This window comes from Neodiprion virginianus, chromosome 2, assembly GCF_021901495.1.
Source record: "Neodiprion virginianus isolate iyNeoVirg1 chromosome 2, iyNeoVirg1.1, whole genome shotgun sequence".
NCBI lineage: Eukaryota > Metazoa > Arthropoda > Insecta > Hymenoptera > Diprionidae > Neodiprion > Neodiprion virginianus.
Genome location: NC_060878.1, coordinates 3,980,802 through 4,000,007, shown reverse-complemented (window position 1 = coordinate 4,000,007; position 19,206 = coordinate 3,980,802). Strand labels below are relative to the sequence as shown.

Below are 19,206 nucleotides of genomic sequence, written 5' to 3'. Positions count from 1 at the left end.
AATAAAATCGAACACCGGTATTCTTGCGACATTGGGTGTTTAATTATTTTGAATGCGGCTTACCAGCGCTCAGATGCAACGCGCTCATGGTTTTCTCGGCTGATCAGTGCTGGAAGGAAGTATCAACGGGCACTGGTTCCTCGATGGTACTAATATTCTATACGACGGCGACGAATTCGGTGCCGCAACAACGGTAAAAATGCCAACAACAATGGCCCTCCAATTGATTAAGCGGCTAACGAATTGCGCATGCGCAAGAGCGACCGTGTATCGTTGGTTGCCGCTTGCGCGGTGAAAAATTGACTAATCCCGCGATATTTTACTGGCATTTGACAATAGTCGATAAGTGGGACAAGCTATTTATCGTCAATCTGCCGTTTAACTGAAATCGAAAAATTCGGCTAATGAGACTAATAATATATTAACGTTTCCGTGTCAAACGAGATATGCTAAACGATTCTGATTTAGGTGGATCTGAGACTCAATTTGACCACGTAATAGGCGTTCTTAATAAAATATTTTATGTGCGTTTATTTGAAAAAAATACATTCGACCCCCGTCGTATTTCATTTCCATTTTTTTTTTCCCTAAGCTTTCCTCCTCAGTGGTAAACCACTACGATCGAGAAGATGGTCGGCCGCTTCACGCAATATTTTCGGCCCATCACCGACACACGTATGAATGATATATTTCAGTTTTCCCGGACTTTGTCGCTCAGCGTTAATCCGACGTAATAAATCCTGAAATGAATGAAAAGCGATTTAAAAATCGACTTTGTGTTTAGGATGCAAGACTTAGGTAATCGAAAAGAAAATAAAAAGAACCTCCGAAACGGCTGCAGGCTGCACAGGAATGCCTTTAAGATACTCGACGCCTATATCGCCTAGACTAATTGTGGGAAAATAATGGTTTAGAATACTGATAACTTCCGGAACGTCTTTTTCCAAGAGATACAGAGTAGCGTTGGGACCTGCGTCAAAGGTGTAGGCCGCCTGGGAAAATGAAAAAATTAATAAATTCAGGATGAATCCTTCTTTCTCGATATTATTTTCAGAGATCTTGGATGTTTCACCTTCGTTTCTCCAGCGGCGGCATTGTACGCGTGAATAAGTTCAACAATAGCGTGAGAAGTGTCGTTCATGTAGACGCAAGGAGGAAAGGTATCGAGGCAAGTGGCGTGAAACTGATTGGAGTCTTTCATCGTGAGTTCCGCAAATTTCGTAAAATCCCTATCAAGTATAGCTTTAGTCATTTCTTCCACTCTCCGCGGCACCGAATGTTCAGCCCGGTATTTCAGCAGCTCAGATGTCGCAACGCTCCGCTTCATTCCAATAGCACTGGAAACTTTTTTGGAAGCGTCGTTCACCTGCAGAGCAAAAAGCAATAATTGCACTCAATTCGCACAACAATATCGCAAATATTCTTCATCACTCGCCGCTGACTGTAACCGTGGAGACTTACAACCAAAACAAGGATTCTCATTTGTGGCCAGTGTTCTGGGCCAGCGATCTGCTTAGCTATACTGTCGCTGCCATCCGGTTTAGAGCCCGAATACCAACGTACGAATCCTCCGAAGACGCTGCGGCAAGCGGATCCGGAACCAGAACGTGCAGCCGCGCTGATATCGCCCTGAAATTACCGATTGATCATATTTATCAAGTTCGGAATTGCCCCGAGGAAAGTTGAGAGGTTTGGAGAGGTTTCCATCCTCGAGACTTACCTCGACATTGTAAAGCCCTGCCAAAGCAGCGACTAAACAGGCGTAACCCGCGGCGCTGGAAGCAAGACCGGCGGCAGTTGGAAAATTATTTTCCGAGCAGATATGAACTTTCCAAGATCCAACGTCACTTCCCAGTTTGGCACGCTTCCTTACTGCGAATGTCATAGTGTTTCGTTTAGTTCCAATATTCGAATATGCCTTTTTAGCATGGTTCAGCAGTTACAAATTTGATACTTACTTTCTTTCAAACAGTTTTGCAGTCTCTTATTATCGATGGACTCTTCACTGAAAAATGAAATCCAACATATCGGGGTATGAGTTTGAATTTTTCAGCTGGATTTATAAAAGTCGAATTAAGAATTGATTCAGTTTCAGGGACTAGCTACTTGAAAAATAAACGGTAAATAAGGGTTCACCTTTACCTTTCGTTTAGCCAGATGCGATCTTCCTTGAAATCTGCGCTCGTCATTACTGTGGTTTTTGCGCAGAGCTAAAAAATAGTTTATTCGCAAGTATTATTTATGCGCATAATCTGAGTATCAAAAACCATAATATTCGAATCGGAAAATAGATTTACGTGATCGGTGTGTAGCGTTGCGCTGAGAGAATCATTGATTGGCAAAATTAAATCCTCGTCTCGTTTTCCCCCTGAAAATAAATTTATTCGATAAATAATTATCAACATTACAATGGAATTACATTTACTGCATTAAAAATACCTATATGTACAACGGATAATTAAAAACTGTTTTCGAGATTCTGTGACAAATTTCTAGAGAATTTTAAATACAACAACGGCAGGTATTTTTGTTCAGTTTAATCTATTCTTTACTAGTTTAAGCCACCTTTTAGGTCACTCACGATACTGTTATTCTAATTTCACACATCGCAAGTTTCAGTTCGCTCTATCTTCACATAACTGTTTATGCAAGTGAACGCTTATCTATACCTATAGCTGATAATAACGGGCCGATGTAATTTTTCTAGCCCCGACTACATATGTCCTGGAATCTCACAGTCTAAACTTCATCGCTAATAATTTAAACCGACTAATTTTCGTACTTACAATACTTAATTACGGCAATATTTACAGGTGCTATGCAAGTCACGACATTCATTGTTAAAAAGAGGGTGAAATTTTGCCGCCGCGTCGCAAGAATTAAAATACAACAATAGGTGTTAACCTTATCCACTCAAATGCCAAAACTGCGGCGCACCATGAACAACGTAAAATAAATTAACCGCAAGATGGGTAAGTCGATGGCATATTAATCAAGTATAGGCATAGCGCCCTCTGGTAGAACATTTTCGAAATGCGACAAGTATCGCCATCTCTCATCGTCGAAAGAAACTACGAAAATTTCCGCGCCCTCGATTCAACTTATTTAAATAGAAAGCTATCTGTAAATTTCGGTTTATATCAACCTGTTTTAGATTTTCGTTGATGAGCTGATTTTTTCTCATTATTTAAAATACTATTTTTGAAAAAACAGAAAATGAAAAGAATAATGTGCAGAGATACAATAATTTTTTAAGCACGAATAACAGACTAGCGAAATTCATAAAATTCGATCCATGCATATTTGATCGTTGATTTCACTGTTGCTGAAATGTAACTGTTCGAAAAAACTGAAAAATAGCGGAAATTCAGACTGACCGTCGAACTTGGAGTTCGGAAATCGTTAAACAAAAAATGAAACGCGCTGTAGGAGCAAGACTGGTCCTGGAATATTGACCGCGGGAGAGTTTGTCAGTTCGAATCACAGATGGAGCTTTAAAGAGAAAGATGCACGCTCAGGGTTCCCGCTTTGTGATTACAGCCGGTTTTCAGTGCGATGCCGGTTCCGCTCAGGACGGGGATGTATCTTCGAGGTGCGTTCCCGTAGAAGCGTGCATTTAGAATCTCGCGTGGCCAAGCTGTCGATCCGTATAATTAAAAACAATTTCAAGTATGTCATTAACGAGATTAAAGTTCACCTGGAAATCCGCACGTTATTATAAATAAATCAAGAGTACAGTGTATGCATAAATAAATCTTCAAACGGCAAAATTCCCGCAACAATTTCCACCGCGTTGGAGATTTCGGTACAGTATAATACAAAGTATTTGAAATCCATCATTTTGTGAAAAATAGTGATTTGCGGAAGCTGAATGTGCGGTGTCGACGATATTAAAAAATTCAAAGAATGTAGTTTTCACCATAATATCGAACAATCGTAAAGGACGGTAGTAGAAAAAAAAAGAAGAAAAGAAAAAAAAAGTGTACGATCCTTGACATTCCTTTCTAAACCTGTATAACGTACAAGGTATAATATATGCCTGTATAACATATTAGTGGAAATTAACAGCACGTGTATTATAAAAAACGCAAATAATTGACGCACGTGTGGTGCCCGCGAAGCTCGATAAAATCGCGTAAACTGGTATCGTAAATTCATTGACACGGTCGCTTTCGGATACATTACAAGTTCGAAGCGTGCGACACGAAACGCGGCGAGGAAAACCTGATTTCGAAGCTGGGGCTTCGGCGAGTAAAAAGCGCTCCAGCATCACCATCGCCGTCATCGTCGTCATCGTCATCGTCGTATCTGGCGAGGTGCATTATCCTCGGCCGTGTGTGTATCGTGCGGTGTGGTCGTTACGGCCGACCTGCGGCACCGCGGCACTGTCATCTGCTTTCGGAGAAGGGTGCGGATACCGACGTGTAAAAGTTGTGTGATGGGATCTTGGTGTGCGCTCAGCGCCAGGATACGTGGATGTGTAGGTATACCTCCGACACGATTTAACGCTGATCCTGTCCCACTCACTCTCCTCCTACCTTCGTATTCCTACGTGCCTCGACTCGCTTTCGCATGGAACGCGTTTTACGGAATCGAGACGATCGGACCACGCGCCCGCCACGCGAGCTTCGCGTTTTGAATACAAGATTGAAGTTCGCAACGTTACGAGAATGAAGTTGGTAACCTTACCGTAACGATCCGCGTTTAGGAAGAATCATTAATCGATTCGCATCTTCGCGACTTTTCGAAATTTAGTAAATCATTGCAATGAAGAAAGTATCCGACAATTCTGAAGAGCCGATTTCTTCAAAGTCGTCCTAAAATTGGACAATAATCGTTCTTTCTTCTCGTGGAACGTTACGTTAACGTTGCTAACTTCAGCCTCGTGAAACGTTAGCAGCGAAATGTGTCAGACTTTTTGAAAATAGATAAATGCAGTTCATTATTATCCTCGTGATTCCACAAAAGTGTGGAAAGTTAAAGATGTTTTACAAAATTTTCGATTTTTGCTAGCTTCAGTCTCGTAACGTTTCGGTGTGCAATAACGATGCTTTTTTGGGAAAACTCGTGATCTTGTGTAAAATGCGGTAAACCGTAGTAATATTTTGCAAATTCAGTTTAACACGCCTACTTAGGTATTACATGAAGTTACGAAACATCGATCTCTGACATCTGTAATCACATTGAAGTTAGTAACGTTATCGCAACGATTCATGCTGAGGAAAAACCGTTACTTCGTTATTTTCGAACTGTTGGAAATTCACAAACATTAATAAAACGAAATATAATCATATTTTCCAATCCTGGTTCCTTAAAAATCGTTGTGAAAAAATAAGAAAAGTGATTTCTTCTCCACATTTCGTTACGATAACGTTACGATAATCTGTTACCAACTTCGGAACACTCGTTTCAAACATAATTCGATTATTCTTTCACTGACAAAATGCACACGCGATATATTCACACCCCACTAAGCACGTGTCTGCATGTGTGTATAACTTTTTGTTTACTTCTAACTTGTAGAATTTATTATTTCAGTGTTCATATAATACGAAAGGTACATATTACAAAAGTCTATACGTACAGTTGAGAAATTCTCGATACAGGTAATACATGAAAAAAGTCTGACAATGAGTCAGCTGTATAAAACCGAAAGAAAAACCGCGGGAAGATACATATTCACAAATATATACAACGATATACATATATATGCGTGTAGATATTTATATGCATATTATATACATCTAATATTTGGCTTGTTTCTCAAAATCATCAATCACTCGGTGATCTCGTCATGTGAAGCGTTCTTGGCGTCTATAAGCTCGTTAAAAATCGCAGCAACTATCTCGCATTTAAGCAAAAGCTCCATAGCCCGGTGCGTATAAGCATTGATATACGAATATATATGCGTGTGTATATATATATAGATAGATACATATGTCCGTTTGATTTTAATTTTAATTTTCCCCTCGCGTCGTTCGGGTTTGTTTTCAGTTTTACACGGGGTCACCGTCGTCGTCGCAGGTCCAAAGGCTTACGTAACTGACTATTATACCAACCGGGTGGATGGACGTATAGACTGCATATATATATATATATATATATATATATATATATAATACGAGAAGATAAAATAAAACGCTTTCAAATGTCACGAGCAAACGTTACAGATATAGAGGAGAATCGATCAGGTGATCGCGGTTCACCTATAAACATCAGGCTGAAGTTAGTAACGTTAAAACGTGACGAAACATTGAAAGAAAATATTACTATTTTGTAAGTTTATGGTGACTTTGAAGCAGTCAAGTTTTCAAAATACTAAATGCATTTTCCCTTATTACGATAACGATTAACGAATAACGATTTCGATTCGCGGAGAGGAAAAACCGTTACTTGTCAATTTTCGTACAGTTTGAAGTTCGGTAAATCGTTTCTAAAAGGAAATTTACTGATATTTAAGAAAACGGTGATTGTTTCTCGACGTTTCGAAATGGATTCCAAATTGAAGCTCGTTACCAATTGCAATAAAGTTAGCAACTTCAGCCTGATCTATAAACGCGTCCGACGCGTTTTCGGGCCAAACAATTAATGATCAGCGGTGTATCCGTTATTACAGGGATGCCCGAAATAAGCGAATCTCATTACGTACAACGCACACCTACACGCTATTCGATATATTTTTCAAATCGCGCGTCACGCGGCCTCAAGGTTCGCGGCTTATAGCCGCGCGTTTCGAGTGCGGGGGCGGGTTCGGTTTGAATCTCCGGCAAACTAGGCGCGGGATCGCGATTCTGCGAATTCCCGGTGATCGCATTAGCTGATCGCCTCTCAGCCGTCCGGCAACGGCGATTTTCCACTTTCACCGCCACCTCGCCGCTACGCGTCGAACTGTGCAGCTGCGGAATGGCTAGGCAAGCTTTATTCGCTGCACCCAACTCGATCCGCTCGTTTTAGCGAATCTTTTACAGGGTTTCAACCGTGACTCACTAGCTCCGACAAAACCGTTACGCTCTCATGCGAGTCGAGAGTATTAATCGCGGGCTGAAGTTTGTTACGTTATTGTAACGATGCATCTCCAGGGAAAAACTTTTGGATTACCGGAAATTCGGCAAACCGTTGATACAGTATCGATAATCTCAGTAATTTTGTAACTTCAACGTCTTCGGTTATTCTGCAGAAGCCTACCACGCTGGACTTTTTTCTTTATTTTTTTTTTTTCTTTTTGTACCGCGACTATTTTCAAACATATCAATCACGTGTGATATGTTTCAACGTTTATATCATGTAATGTTGCAACGCGATATTAAGAACACCAACAAATGTATAATATTTATCTGCCGAAATTATATCGTTTCTTTGTTTTTTTTTTTTTTTCTTCTTTTGTCATTCTCGATTTATTCCCTCTTTTCGGACCAAACAAAACGAATTGAACAACAGCTCACTTCTTTTTTTCTCAAAGAACGAGTTGTTGTTTTTTTTTTTTTTCTTTTTTTTTAACGACTTCAAATAGATTTCGGCACCCTTTCCGATCAAGCTAAAAATTTGAAATAATTCACACGCTGTTTTTTTTTCGTCATTATCTATTGATTCCAGGGGTGAGAAGCATGTGTTGGAAATAATTGACGATCGCCCGAACGTATGTAATTATAAAATATCGAATTATGCGGCGTTGAATTCGTTCTTTAAGAATAATTCTCCAAGCTCCTCATGGTGCGGCTGTGATATCGTAACGCTCTCGGTCTTTGGGAATTCTTCCTATACCTAAGTATATGCAACCATAACTGATACTGGTTTGTCTACACAAGGATGAATCAGGCACGTAGTAGGGAGCGAGGATCGAGCCGAGTTGACCGCATATGGAAATCTCGAGTACAATGGTCTCTACGGTATTCTACTCGGCACCTCGGAAGTCGATGGAAATACCTTAAAATATATCCCGAGTTCAGTTCTCCTTCAACGTTTTCATTCGAGTAATTATTCGCAGATTACTCGACCGATTTCGCTCGAATTTTAACCTGCAGTCCTGAATCGAAAGAAGCCAAACTAATTGACGCAAGTTTCTTCATCTTAAGGGTATGCGGTACTCCTACCCTTGCCGACTGAGCAAACTCACCCCTTTTCTTCCCATTTTAAATAAACAAATGAACGGAACTTTCTTCAATTCTGCTACGAAAGAGCGATGTACCGTCGAAATTTCAACTCTTTATGTTCACTTGCTTATTTAATCGAGGAAGAAAAATGGTGAGTTTGCTCGGTCGGTAAGGGTAGGAGTACCGCATACCCTTAAAAGGTTCATTAGTTTCGAAGATCTATCGCCGACGGAGAAAAATATGCATTTTTCCAAATATTTGCACGTTCGAAGGACAGCTCAACCGTTTTCGCTCAAAATTTATTTAGTTCCAAATTTACAATTCAAAAAATCCGTTGACCTAACGTCGGGATCGTATTACGATAACGATTACACAGAGGAAAAAAAAAACAAATTTGACTACCCTGCGAGCGGAAGTCTGAAAACGATCGTAGGTGAAAACCGAGCTTTTTTCAAGTCAATAATGATCATACCGGAAGTTAGTAAAATTATCGTAACGATTTATGCCGAGAAAAAACTGTTATCTCGCGACTTTGGAATTGTTTGAAAAATTGTAAATTTCAATAAAAACAAGACACAGGCTAATATATCCTGAAATCTTAGTTCCTTTAACGTAATTGCAAAAATATAAGAAACTCATCATATTTTTCCTCGTGAAAAATGTACTGAGAAAAATGTCATTTAACCGGTATTAAAAATTTCTCTCAAGAGGTTTATAATCCGAAAGTGTACCCAAAGAAAAGTGCAGGGGCAGCAAGGCGATGTTTTCTACGAGCACCGGGCCTGTCGGTAGAATCGAGGCATTAAAAAAAAAAAGGGATAGGAAGAGGGCCCGACGCGCGTTGTTTTACCTTTTCCCTGCTGGGTCCGGGGACCGGGTACCGGCAGGGGGGAGGAGGGAGGAAAGCAGCCGTGAAGCTCCCTCCACACCGAGCCGGCTTGACCGCCGCGGCGAGGTCATCGTGCACCGTAGAGATCAACAAACGACCGGGTCTCTTTGTCTGTGTCTGATGCAGTTGGTGCACTCGGTGCGCGGCCGACTTCGGGCGAAGCGAAGTCGAAGCGAAGGCGAAGCGAAGGCGAAGCGAGGGCGAAGCGAGGGCGAAGCGAGGGCGAAGCGAGGGCGAAGCTCCGACAAGCGGACACGTCGTCGGTTGATGCACCTTGCAGCACGCGATAGATATCCGTCCATTCCGTCCATCCATCCACTCCCGAAGGGTCTCGACGCCTCTGCGTACGATTTGTACGTGACCCGAGGATTCGAGCTCGAGGATGGGATGAATTAGCGGAAACGCGGTGAAACATGCAGATCACGTTCCGGGGTGTCGACCTGCCGAGATGCGGGAAAACGCGGCGTTTTCTTTCAATCGCACACGTAACGCAAGGTTCGTAATTCGAATCAACGTGACTGCTTTTTCATTGCTGCAGATAATTGAAATTTGCTCGGATTCGAACTGCGATCGTTTTCCAGGGTGGCGACAGACCGGGAAAAGTCGGGGAATTATGAAGGATCGTAAGGAAGAAGTTTTTAATTTTTTTTATCAATCCTTTTCAAACTTCGGCTATGCGTCGCAAATTCAGTTGGGCTAACTTTCGGTAATCGTATCGTTCGATTTCTAATTTCTTGTGCGAAACGATGCGATACTTGGTGCTTTTTTAAATCCACATTTATATATTTAAGGCGCACAACTTCTCGAGCTTTTGGTCGTAAAGGCTGCCCAACATTACCTAAGTTTCGTGGGAAAACTTCAGGGAATTCTGAAATTACGAGCAAAATTGACGCCACGCTGTTTTTCTTCGGTCTTTTGTCATGCCGTAAACGCTGTAATATACGAACTGCAATCCCGGACAATTGTATACGTTCTTGAACGAGAATCGCAACTGATTGTAAATTTAAATTCTTATATATCGAGCTATAAAGTTACTCGTTGTAAAACGCTTAACAATATTAGTACCTACGGTTAAATGGATGTAACTGTTTGGATGTTCGTCACATATACGTTTACAACACATATGAAAATACACGCGAAGGGTCAATAAAGTGTGGAGAAAATTTTGTAATGCATGGAACTACGGGGAGAAAAAAAGAATTCATTCAGAATGAAATTATATTATACAGTCGTTATTGTAACTTGTAAACGTTTCGATTCGACTGGCACCAAGTGCCATTGTTTTCCTGAAAGTTTAAAAATTAAAACATTCAACGCTGGCTCGTTTTATCTATTTGTTAGACAGAGTGTAATTTATCGACCAGCTGTTTAATAAAACCGAATAGAAAAGAAGTTGGAAAATTTGACGCAAGATATGGGATAAGTATAATGAACCCGGAAATGGATAGTAAAACACCCGTGCAAGTGTATTTGTACAAGTGTATACTGAGAGAAATTTTTATCTCCGCTTACCGCTCGGTCCTCAATTATTTTCATTTTTTACCACAATCGAAAAATATAGTTCTAGGTAGAAAATGAAAATTAGTTTTCTAGTATCCGTTGCTATTCTTTATCATTGCGATCACTGTTGCTATATTTTCTTGCAACTGTTGCGAAAATTTAACGCTCGTGCAACGATAAATTGACGTTGAAGCCTTGTTTAACTAAAAAAGTAGAGTAAACCTCAGAAACTGATTTCGCGTTGCAATAACCAAAAAAGGATCGACGATAGCGCAAAACGGTTAGGCGTGCCTCGTTTTTCGCAATCCCAACAATATTCAGACAATTTTTTTAACGATGCCTGTCTTACTCAATTTTTTTACCAACTGTAACAAATGAAATTTTTCTCAGTTTATGTACTATGCGATAAGAAATGAGGGGGAAAAAAGAGAGAGACAAAATTTACCCCGATCACCTAACGGCTTCCTCCCCCGCAGTCAGTGTCGTCTTTTCTTACCTAACCGATGCCGTAGAAAGTCGCCGAGTGTGTGCGTTTCCGTAATCAACGAATAACGGTAATCGAAATAACGACGAAGGATGTAGACAGAAATACAAAGAGATAGATGCTCGCAGTATAACTTCGGAAAAACCACGAGGTTGAAGTCAGTGATGTTAATCATAACGCAGCGATGCATGTTCAAGGAAAATGCTTTAGAGTTGTCCGTGAAATTTAAATAGGAAACCATGAAAATCCAAATTCCTATCCCTCGAAATAATTCCAAGATAGCTGAGTATAAAGAAACGATTTTTTCCAAAATCCTTCGTTACGTTTTAAAAAAACGTTTCTCAACGTGAAAAATCTGGATTTTCATTCGTACTCGTCGGCCATACGATCGATATTATCGTCATTAATAATTGTAAGTATTCGAAATAGCTTCGAAAAATTTTCAAAACGAACGGAATGACTTCGACGGTGAAAATAACGAAGCTAAAAATCGTGAGCCAAATTAGTTACTTCGAGGGTCGAACCTAGGCTGAGTCGGCATGGAATGCCCCATATATGTACATATATATATATATACATATTTAAGGCGCGCTGCAGACTCGCAATCAACAGAAAGGGTAGAGTTTCCGTATACCTGGAATTCGGAGTGGTGATGCAGGTGGTCCAAGCAGCGGCACGGATTCGGAACTTGCTTGAGAGAGGAGAGGAGAGGAGAGGAGAGGAGAGAGCAGGTGGCCGTATCTGCATCGGGAATCAAAGGTCCCGACATGCTCCGAATTTTTTTTTTTTTTTTCTTGTAACAAGTACCGAAAGAAAAATTGTCGTATAACCTGGAGGAAGTAGGAAAATGTTTAGAGATCGCTACCAGTCATTGTTTTATTTTTTGTTTACTTTTATGTGGACACCTTACGGATTTATACATGTAATATATTGGTTTATTTTTTTTTCGAATCGTGGTCCAATTAATCATTGATGATAATTAACGTAAGTCTGCATCGGTCGAGCAATTATCCCTGCAGCTGGTGGCGAACGAACGAATAAAGAACGTATTGTGCCTCGTTGTTCCTTGTTGTCATGTCCGATGTACGTATTACCTGTGCGCGAAAATGAGAAACCTTGAGAAACTCAGCTGCACCGACCATTACAGAAAAACTACGATTTATCTTTTACGAGATGTGAAAACCGTGACAGGAATCGACGTTATGTACATTGTACATACATCGATTCGTGGGAAATGGCACAATAAAATCATCATCGCTAAATCAGTCAATCAGTAGTGTACGATTAAGATATCGCATCAAAACGCGATAAAAAATACGTACCACGACGTATAATTACATGTACAGAAATTTCATGTTCTTTTCTTTTCTCTTCGTAATCTCGCTTCAGGTTTCTAAACAATTTGATATGAAAAATTGACATGCGATCTTCAAAAACACGGTTAACCGACGTAATAATATCGAGCGGTCCTCGGCCGTTTTAAACTTTTGTCGCCTCGGCGTAAAATTTTTCTACGATCACGTATTTCTTTCTCCTCAAACTCCGATATGTATTTTACCTTCACAAAACATCTCTCTTATACCTTGTGCACGAATTATACCACGTCTAAATCCTTTCCATCCTTTACATCCTAATCTAATCGGGTCCCATAAGCTTCCAGTCGAGTTCTCAGCCACGTGCGTTCAACGTACGTACATTTACGTACTCTTATATGCATATATATATACATATATATATATCTATTATTATACCCTCTTTGTTTATTGTCAGAGCGCACGTGTCGGCGAATGCATGCATGCGGATTTATTCTGAAACCCCTTTGCTTGTAACACCGTATACTGCATACATACATATATACATATATATATAAATGTGCTCTATATATTTCAGCGGAGTTAAGCGTTGAAAATCGGATGCATCAGCGGGGCCAAGGATGCCCTCGAAGAAGCAGTATAACCTCGTTCACAATGACGATTACGACACGAGAATCCCGCTTCACAGCGAAGAGGCTTTTCACCGCGGTATCGTCTTTCACGCAAAGGTAAATGATACAGGGATAATATATATATATATATATATATCTATATAAGAGGAATAATCTTGCGGGCAACAAGAATAATCACGTGGATGATAATGATAATAATAATAATAATAATAATATTAATAATAATATCAGAGCCCCGCAGCGACGGATTCAAAGGGACCGGTTCTTTTCTTCCGAATAAAGTCATCCAGCAGCTCCCCTTATTCATTCGATTCGCGGTTCACCGGAAAGTATTCGCATCGTACATGACGTTAGCTCAAGATCGGTAAGACGCTTTTTAAACCGCGGCGCAGCTCGCTCAACTTTGTGCGAAATACGTTACCTGGTGTAAATGATTGACCGTTAGTCGATTTTTCAATTTCAAATAAAGAGCTTACCGACTGAAACCGGTTGCAACACCGTGCGAGGTAGTGAAAGAAGAAAAAAATTCAAAAGAGATCGGTGTTTACGTAAGTAATGTATTCGGTTCATCGAATTTTCTGAAGTAAGAAAGTTTCACGGAACGAACAATTTCTGATTTTCACCTATACGTGTACACGTATAAAGCATTGCTGTTCGATTAATCGTTTTTCGAATTAATCGATCGATCAACGGTTTCGATTCACGCAACGATTGACCCGCGGAATTATTCTCGGAATTATTACACTAGACAAGTTCGATTAATCGATTAATCGTTTTTCGAATTGATCGATCAACCAACGGTTTCGATTCACGCAACGATTGACCCGCGGAATTGTTACACTAGACAAGTTCGATTAATCGAAACCGTCGATCAATCGTTCAATTTATTGAAAATCGATTAATCGCGCAGCGCTAGTATCTAACTATATACTACGAATTGTATAAGACACAGATGGACGTATATTTACGCGTAAAAGTTGTTAACAATCTTCTAACCGAAAGAATTGTCGAACGAGATGCTGCAGCATCCTTATTATTACGTCTGTAGCGAGAAATACGTTTCTTCTTAAGCCGCGAGAGAAAATCTACGACGTCTAAAGAATTTCGTGCATCTTTCGACCTACGGACAGACTTGCGTCTAACATGTTATACGCAAGAAACTCGAAGTCTGTCGACGAAGACTAAACAATCGTTGCACGTACTCGTCGCGTGTATAGATTGTACTTTTGTGTGTGTGTTTGTGTGCGCGTTAGTTGGACGTTAGTTCGTTGTGCGGTATATTGATTTAGGAAGGAGAGAAAGACCGGAAGAGATAGACAGTTGTTCTTTACGCTTCCTTTTTTCCATCTCATTTGTTTCTCTCGTCTCGTCTTGTTTTCAGCTCTTTTCTTCTTTCTACGCGGCAACGGTTTCGAGATGATAGGTATACCTACTAGCCCGTTGACGAAGCGACGTTATTCACACCTCTCGACGCAAGCTGCGGTTTTTTTTTTTCTCTAAATGAATTATAGAAATTTCTAAATCACAATTGCGATTTTTTCCCGATCTTTAGTACGTCTTCTTTTTGTTCTAATTCTTCTTCTTCTTCTTCTTCTCCTCCTTCTCCTTCTTCGGTGAAAATCGAAACTGCTGTTCATAGGCGCGTAGTTGAGCTTGGATGTTGAGTTTTTCTTTTTAATTTTATAAAGAGACTTTGCCATACGCGGATCGGTGAGAAACCACGCGACGAATAAGAAGATGTAGACGAACAAGAAGAAGAGGAAAAGATATTTTTGGATACCGTAGAGGCAGCGACGCTGTGACGTCACACTGCACGTGTTTATTTCAGTAGCTCTCATTCTGGGGTGGAAAAAAGAGGGAAATTGGTAAGAGAAAGTTTTCAGGCTTTGTCTTTCCCGCGTCATTACATGTAATAAATTCATACACGTGTAACAATCGCAATAAACAGTTAAAATATATGTATTAGGGCGGTCCAAAAAAATCAATTGTTCGTTGTTTTTTTTTTTTCTTGTTTATCAAAGTCACACGTTTAATACTCGTAAGAATAGGAATTAAGACGCGCCTGTTATAAGCTCTTGACGCTAGTATTCAGTGATTCCGGAACGCAATCTTCTATTTTCCAATAAATTAATAAACAAACACGCGAAAATAATTTTAGTTTTATCTGAATTTTGTAACTCAGTAACGAGACAACGTACACAAACGTCCGATACATATTATTTTGCAGGGAATTCAATGCTGTGCAAAAAAAAAAAAAGGTCTCTTATAATTTTTCGAATTTGATTTTTTTTTTTTGTTCCCTTAGCAAAAAACGATAGCGCAAAATTACGCGTACCTCATTTTTCGTAATTCCAACAACATTCAAACGGTTTTTTTAACCATGCCTGTTTCACCGAATTTTTCCAGTTACTGTAACAAATGAAATTTTTCTCAGTGCGATTTTTTTGGACCACTTGAAGTTTGATTATTGCGATTACTCGTGGCGTGCAGAAAGTTGCAACGTACCTGTTATATATTAGACAAATTCATTGTACCGTGTATCCTCACCCTCCGGATAGCGTGGGCGTTTATTCGCGTTTTATTTGACTCGCGCTTTTTAGCATATAGACGGGTTTTACGATCGCATCAAAGTGCAGTAACCCTCTCGAAGGCAGAGATCATCCGTCCGCTTGTAACGCGTCCCGCAAGCGTGCGGAGAGCGACTACATTTTTTCCAAGGAAACGATCAATTTTTTTTTTTTTTTTATTTATTTATTTATTTCCCTTCTCATCCTCGCCGCGATATTTACAGAACAATTACTACCGCACGGCATTATATACATATTTATATGCGCGGGTATTGTACGGTTGGAAATATAATGGCTCTTTGTTTATTTATTATTATTTCTCTCTCTCTCTTTCTCTTTCTCTCGGCGAGTTACAAGCTGGGCGAAATTATTCTACCTTATATTATACGCCGTGTCACGCAAAGCACAAAATTCAATGGAGAAATTATTTTTGGCGATACATTGTTTTTTTAAATTTTTATGCTAGATTTATGTACTATACAGGTATTATACTTATAGATACGATATTATATGTATAATTATAATAATACCGTTTAATTAGTAGTGAATACGTAAAATTGAGTGTATGTAAACTCGTTGATTGACGAAATTTTCATATATTTACATATACGAATAGGCTGATCATGTAATTCAATTTTTTGACAGAAAAAATGAAAAGGGAGAGAAGAAACGCGATTGTAATTTGGCAAATTCAATAAGTACGCGAGGGCTGCGAAGAATGAATATTTATAAAACAACTTCTGTACAAAATTAGGGCGTTAATAAATAGCCGTGCCAATTAAAACGGTATTGAGTTAAATAAACTTTTTCGTTTATGGGTACATATGTATAAATCGAATTGAAGAGCGTATTCCAGCGATGGCAAAAAGCTAAAAATAATCGAACACGACTCGATTGAATCGGTAAAAATTAATCGATTAATCGATTATTTCGTATAATTCTTTTTTTTTTTTTTTTATTTTAACGGTGCATTTGAAACCAAAATTTCGTAAATTTCATTACGTAGTCTTGATAACGGAAAAGTTTTTTGATACTTTATACTTTCTTTCAAAATGTTTTTTTCAATTTCTGGTGAAAACATTCGTTTATCTTTCACTTGTTGTATGAAATAGGTGTAATTATTAAGTGAGACGATGATAATAATCGACACTCTAATCGCATAAAATTGATATTGTATCGCGTTGTTAACGGGAGTAAAAAACCAAAAACCGATCGCGAGGTAAAATAATCGATTATACTCGATTAATCGAGAAAAAGTAATCGAATTCGTGAAATTGTAAGACCGATCATTGATCGACTCGTAACACCGACACATTTCGATCATTTCCCACACCTTCATACGATACGTGTACGCGTGTACGATACACGTGAATGAAACGACGATACGACGGATGAGATCGCGGCTCGGAAATAAACTTTTAATTCTCTCCTCCTCGTCTTCCGTGAAACGGAGCGATAAATTATTATACCCACGCGGTATTGAAAATCCGTTCCCTCCTTCGTCGTATATTCGTTTACATTGAGAAAAATTTCATTTTTTAAAGCGACTAGAAAAATTGAGTGAAACAGGTATCGTTAAAAAAAAAAATTTCTCTCATTGTCAGTGTATGCAGCAACTAATCAGCGATAAATACAATCATCAATTACCGTGCGAATTCAACGCGCAAAAAGGCGATTCAAAAAACCTGCATGAAAACCGATTCGAGAGATTGTTTTTTTCTTTTTTTTTTTTTTTTTTCTTCATTCTCACGGATTTATTTATCGTCACGTACATCGTTGGACGGATCATCGGGTCTTCCTTACACGTTGACCAGGGCACTAAATATGAATTTTGCAAACTGTGTAGGAGGCATCGCGTCACTTGTTTCATAGTTCGCGGTTTAACTTGCGACTCGCCTATTTCCATCGGCTACGGAACGGTGGATTACATTATGCATGTATCATACACGCGTGTATATGTATACACACCCAGAAAACTACGTGCACCTGCAAATCTGGGACAAGAGTATCGCTATTATGTCGCATGCAAGCATTATTATACATATATATATTATCTAAACGCGGATCGAGACAAAAGTTCGTAAACTTGAATTCTGTGCCGGGTGTAAAATTAGTGTCTAATGCGTTGTAAATTGTTCGCGAAATATTTCGCGGAGAGAAAGAAGGAAGGAAAAAAAAACGGAAATAAAAATCACACCGCGAGGTAAATCTTTCGAGTTTACTTTTCGCGAGTTTTATTCCACGATCCAGGGCAGGTTTTAATATTATTTAAATTATTCTCGGGATAATAATTACAAAGACTTATTCTTGTCGTCTCCCTTCTTGTTTATTGCGATGAATATTTCTTGCACGAATAACGGAACAATTGACACGCGGAAATTATTACAGCGTTTAATAACGCGCAGCCTCGTTGGTCCGATTCGCGATATAAACGATTTTCTGCTAATATATCCTAGCTGTAAAATTATGAAAAAACAGTTTTTTGATCAACGATCTGCGTTTCGTTTCTCACGTTACAGTTCATCGGGTCCCTCGAAGTACCGAGGCCAACGAGCAGAGTGGAGATCGTGGCGGCGATGCGCAGGATCCGGGTAAGCCGCTCGATTTTTCTTTTCTAATTAACAAACTCAATACCGAGGTAATTAAACTTCGGATAATACCTTGGCAGGTACCTGCAGTCGGCTGTAATATTCCACCTTTGTACGGAGACGATTATCTCTTAGCTTTTCTCATTTTCTTCAGGCCATTTAAACTTATCGCTGTCATTCTTGTCCTAAAGAATTTTATTCACGACTCGATCGTAATTCATTGTTATTTTTTTCTTTTCTTTCTTTTTTTTACACCTGAAAAGTGGGACGAAAGTAGCATATTATTTCCTCTTTACTTTATTCCCTCGTCTATGGGGGAGAAAAAAAAAACCAACACTTTTCTCCCGCATTTATCAGGGAAATATGACCTCATATTTCCCGCAAATTAATTTTTCAGTTTGAACGTTTCTCTCTATTTCTTTTTCATTTTGAATCACATTTCTCTCTGTTTTGTTATAAACTTTCAATGATATTACAGCTTTCAGACTGATAGATCATAGTTACACGTAAAAGGAAGGCACTTTTAAGGTCGTATCGGACGGATATTCCCAATCAAAAGTGTGTCTCGGTGAGAGTATTGAACACTTCGCGATGAAATAAAAATCTGAAGAACAAATTTCACTAGAGATTTGTTGAAGAATCCTTTGTTTCAGCAATTCATTAACAATCTTTTGGCATTATAATTATTCGAAACAAATTATTTTATCAACTTGGTTATGACTGATTTATTTCAGATTTATGTCTCATCGCGAATTGTTCAATATTCTCACCGAGACTCACTTTTGGTCGAGAATATACATCCCGTAAGACTTCAAGTCAATAATGTGGGCATTGTCGAGTCGGGAATAAAGTCGATTATTCCCTTGTTACGTAATGTACTATTCTATTACAAACCAATGTTTCTTGGTTCTAACGCAGTACGAGTTCAAAGCTAAAGGAATCAAGAAGAAAAAAGTGACGCTTGAGGTCTCCGTCGACGGTCTGAAAGTTACCCTCAGAAAGAAGAAGGTTCGTATTAATTACGGTTAATTTTATTGTAAAAATCGTCGTGACATTCGGGCGACAGTGATAAATAATAACGAAATCGAACTAAGAAATGAATTTACGAGACAGCGTCTGCGGTGCGTTTAATAATTTATCGAA

The 19,206-nt window shown here is 39.2% G+C and overlaps 2 protein-coding genes across 6 annotated transcripts in view; one reads left to right on the top strand and one right to left on the bottom strand.

Moving 5' to 3' along the window:
• The window catches only part of LOC124297266 (diphosphomevalonate decarboxylase), a 33,688-nt gene that overhangs the window by 2,034 nt on the left and 12,448 nt on the right, over window positions 1–19,206 (bottom strand). The window contains exons 1-9 of one of the 2 annotated variants that reach the window (XM_046748112.1): window positions 2,787–2,937; window positions 2,298–2,368; window positions 2,143–2,210; window positions 1,959–2,005; window positions 1,721–1,872; window positions 1,462–1,629; window positions 1,073–1,366; window positions 825–992; window positions 672–740 (exon numbers count right to left, since the gene is read on the bottom strand). In XM_046748112.1, coding sequence (XP_046604068.1) covers window positions 672–740; window positions 825–992; window positions 1,073–1,366; window positions 1,462–1,629; window positions 1,721–1,872; window positions 1,959–2,005; window positions 2,143–2,210; window positions 2,298–2,368; window positions 2,787–2,838 — 1,089 coding nt within the window. In that variant the 5' untranslated portion in view covers window positions 2,839–2,937. Of the gene's footprint in view, window positions 1–671; window positions 741–824; window positions 993–1,072; window positions 1,367–1,461; window positions 1,630–1,720; window positions 1,873–1,958; window positions 2,006–2,142; window positions 2,211–2,297; window positions 2,369–2,786; window positions 2,938–19,206 lie in introns of those variants that run through there. The other variant, XM_046748113.1, reaches the window with a different exon arrangement.
• The window catches only part of LOC124297263 (carboxyl-terminal PDZ ligand of neuronal nitric oxide synthase protein-like), a 30,812-nt gene continuing 15,156 nt past the window's right edge, over window positions 3,551–19,206 (top strand). For 2 of the 4 annotated variants that reach the window (XM_046748104.1, XM_046748102.1), the window contains exons 1-4: window positions 3,551–4,480; window positions 12,854–13,004; window positions 17,995–18,066; window positions 18,982–19,071. In XM_046748104.1, the coding sequence (XP_046604060.1) occupies window positions 12,897–13,004; window positions 17,995–18,066; window positions 18,982–19,071 (270 nt within the window). In that variant the 5' untranslated portion in view covers window positions 3,551–4,480; window positions 12,854–12,896. Of the gene's footprint in view, window positions 4,485–12,853; window positions 13,005–17,994; window positions 18,067–18,981; window positions 19,072–19,206 lie in introns of all 4 variants that reach the window. The other 2 variants (XM_046748103.1, XM_046748105.1) reach the window with 2 other exon arrangements.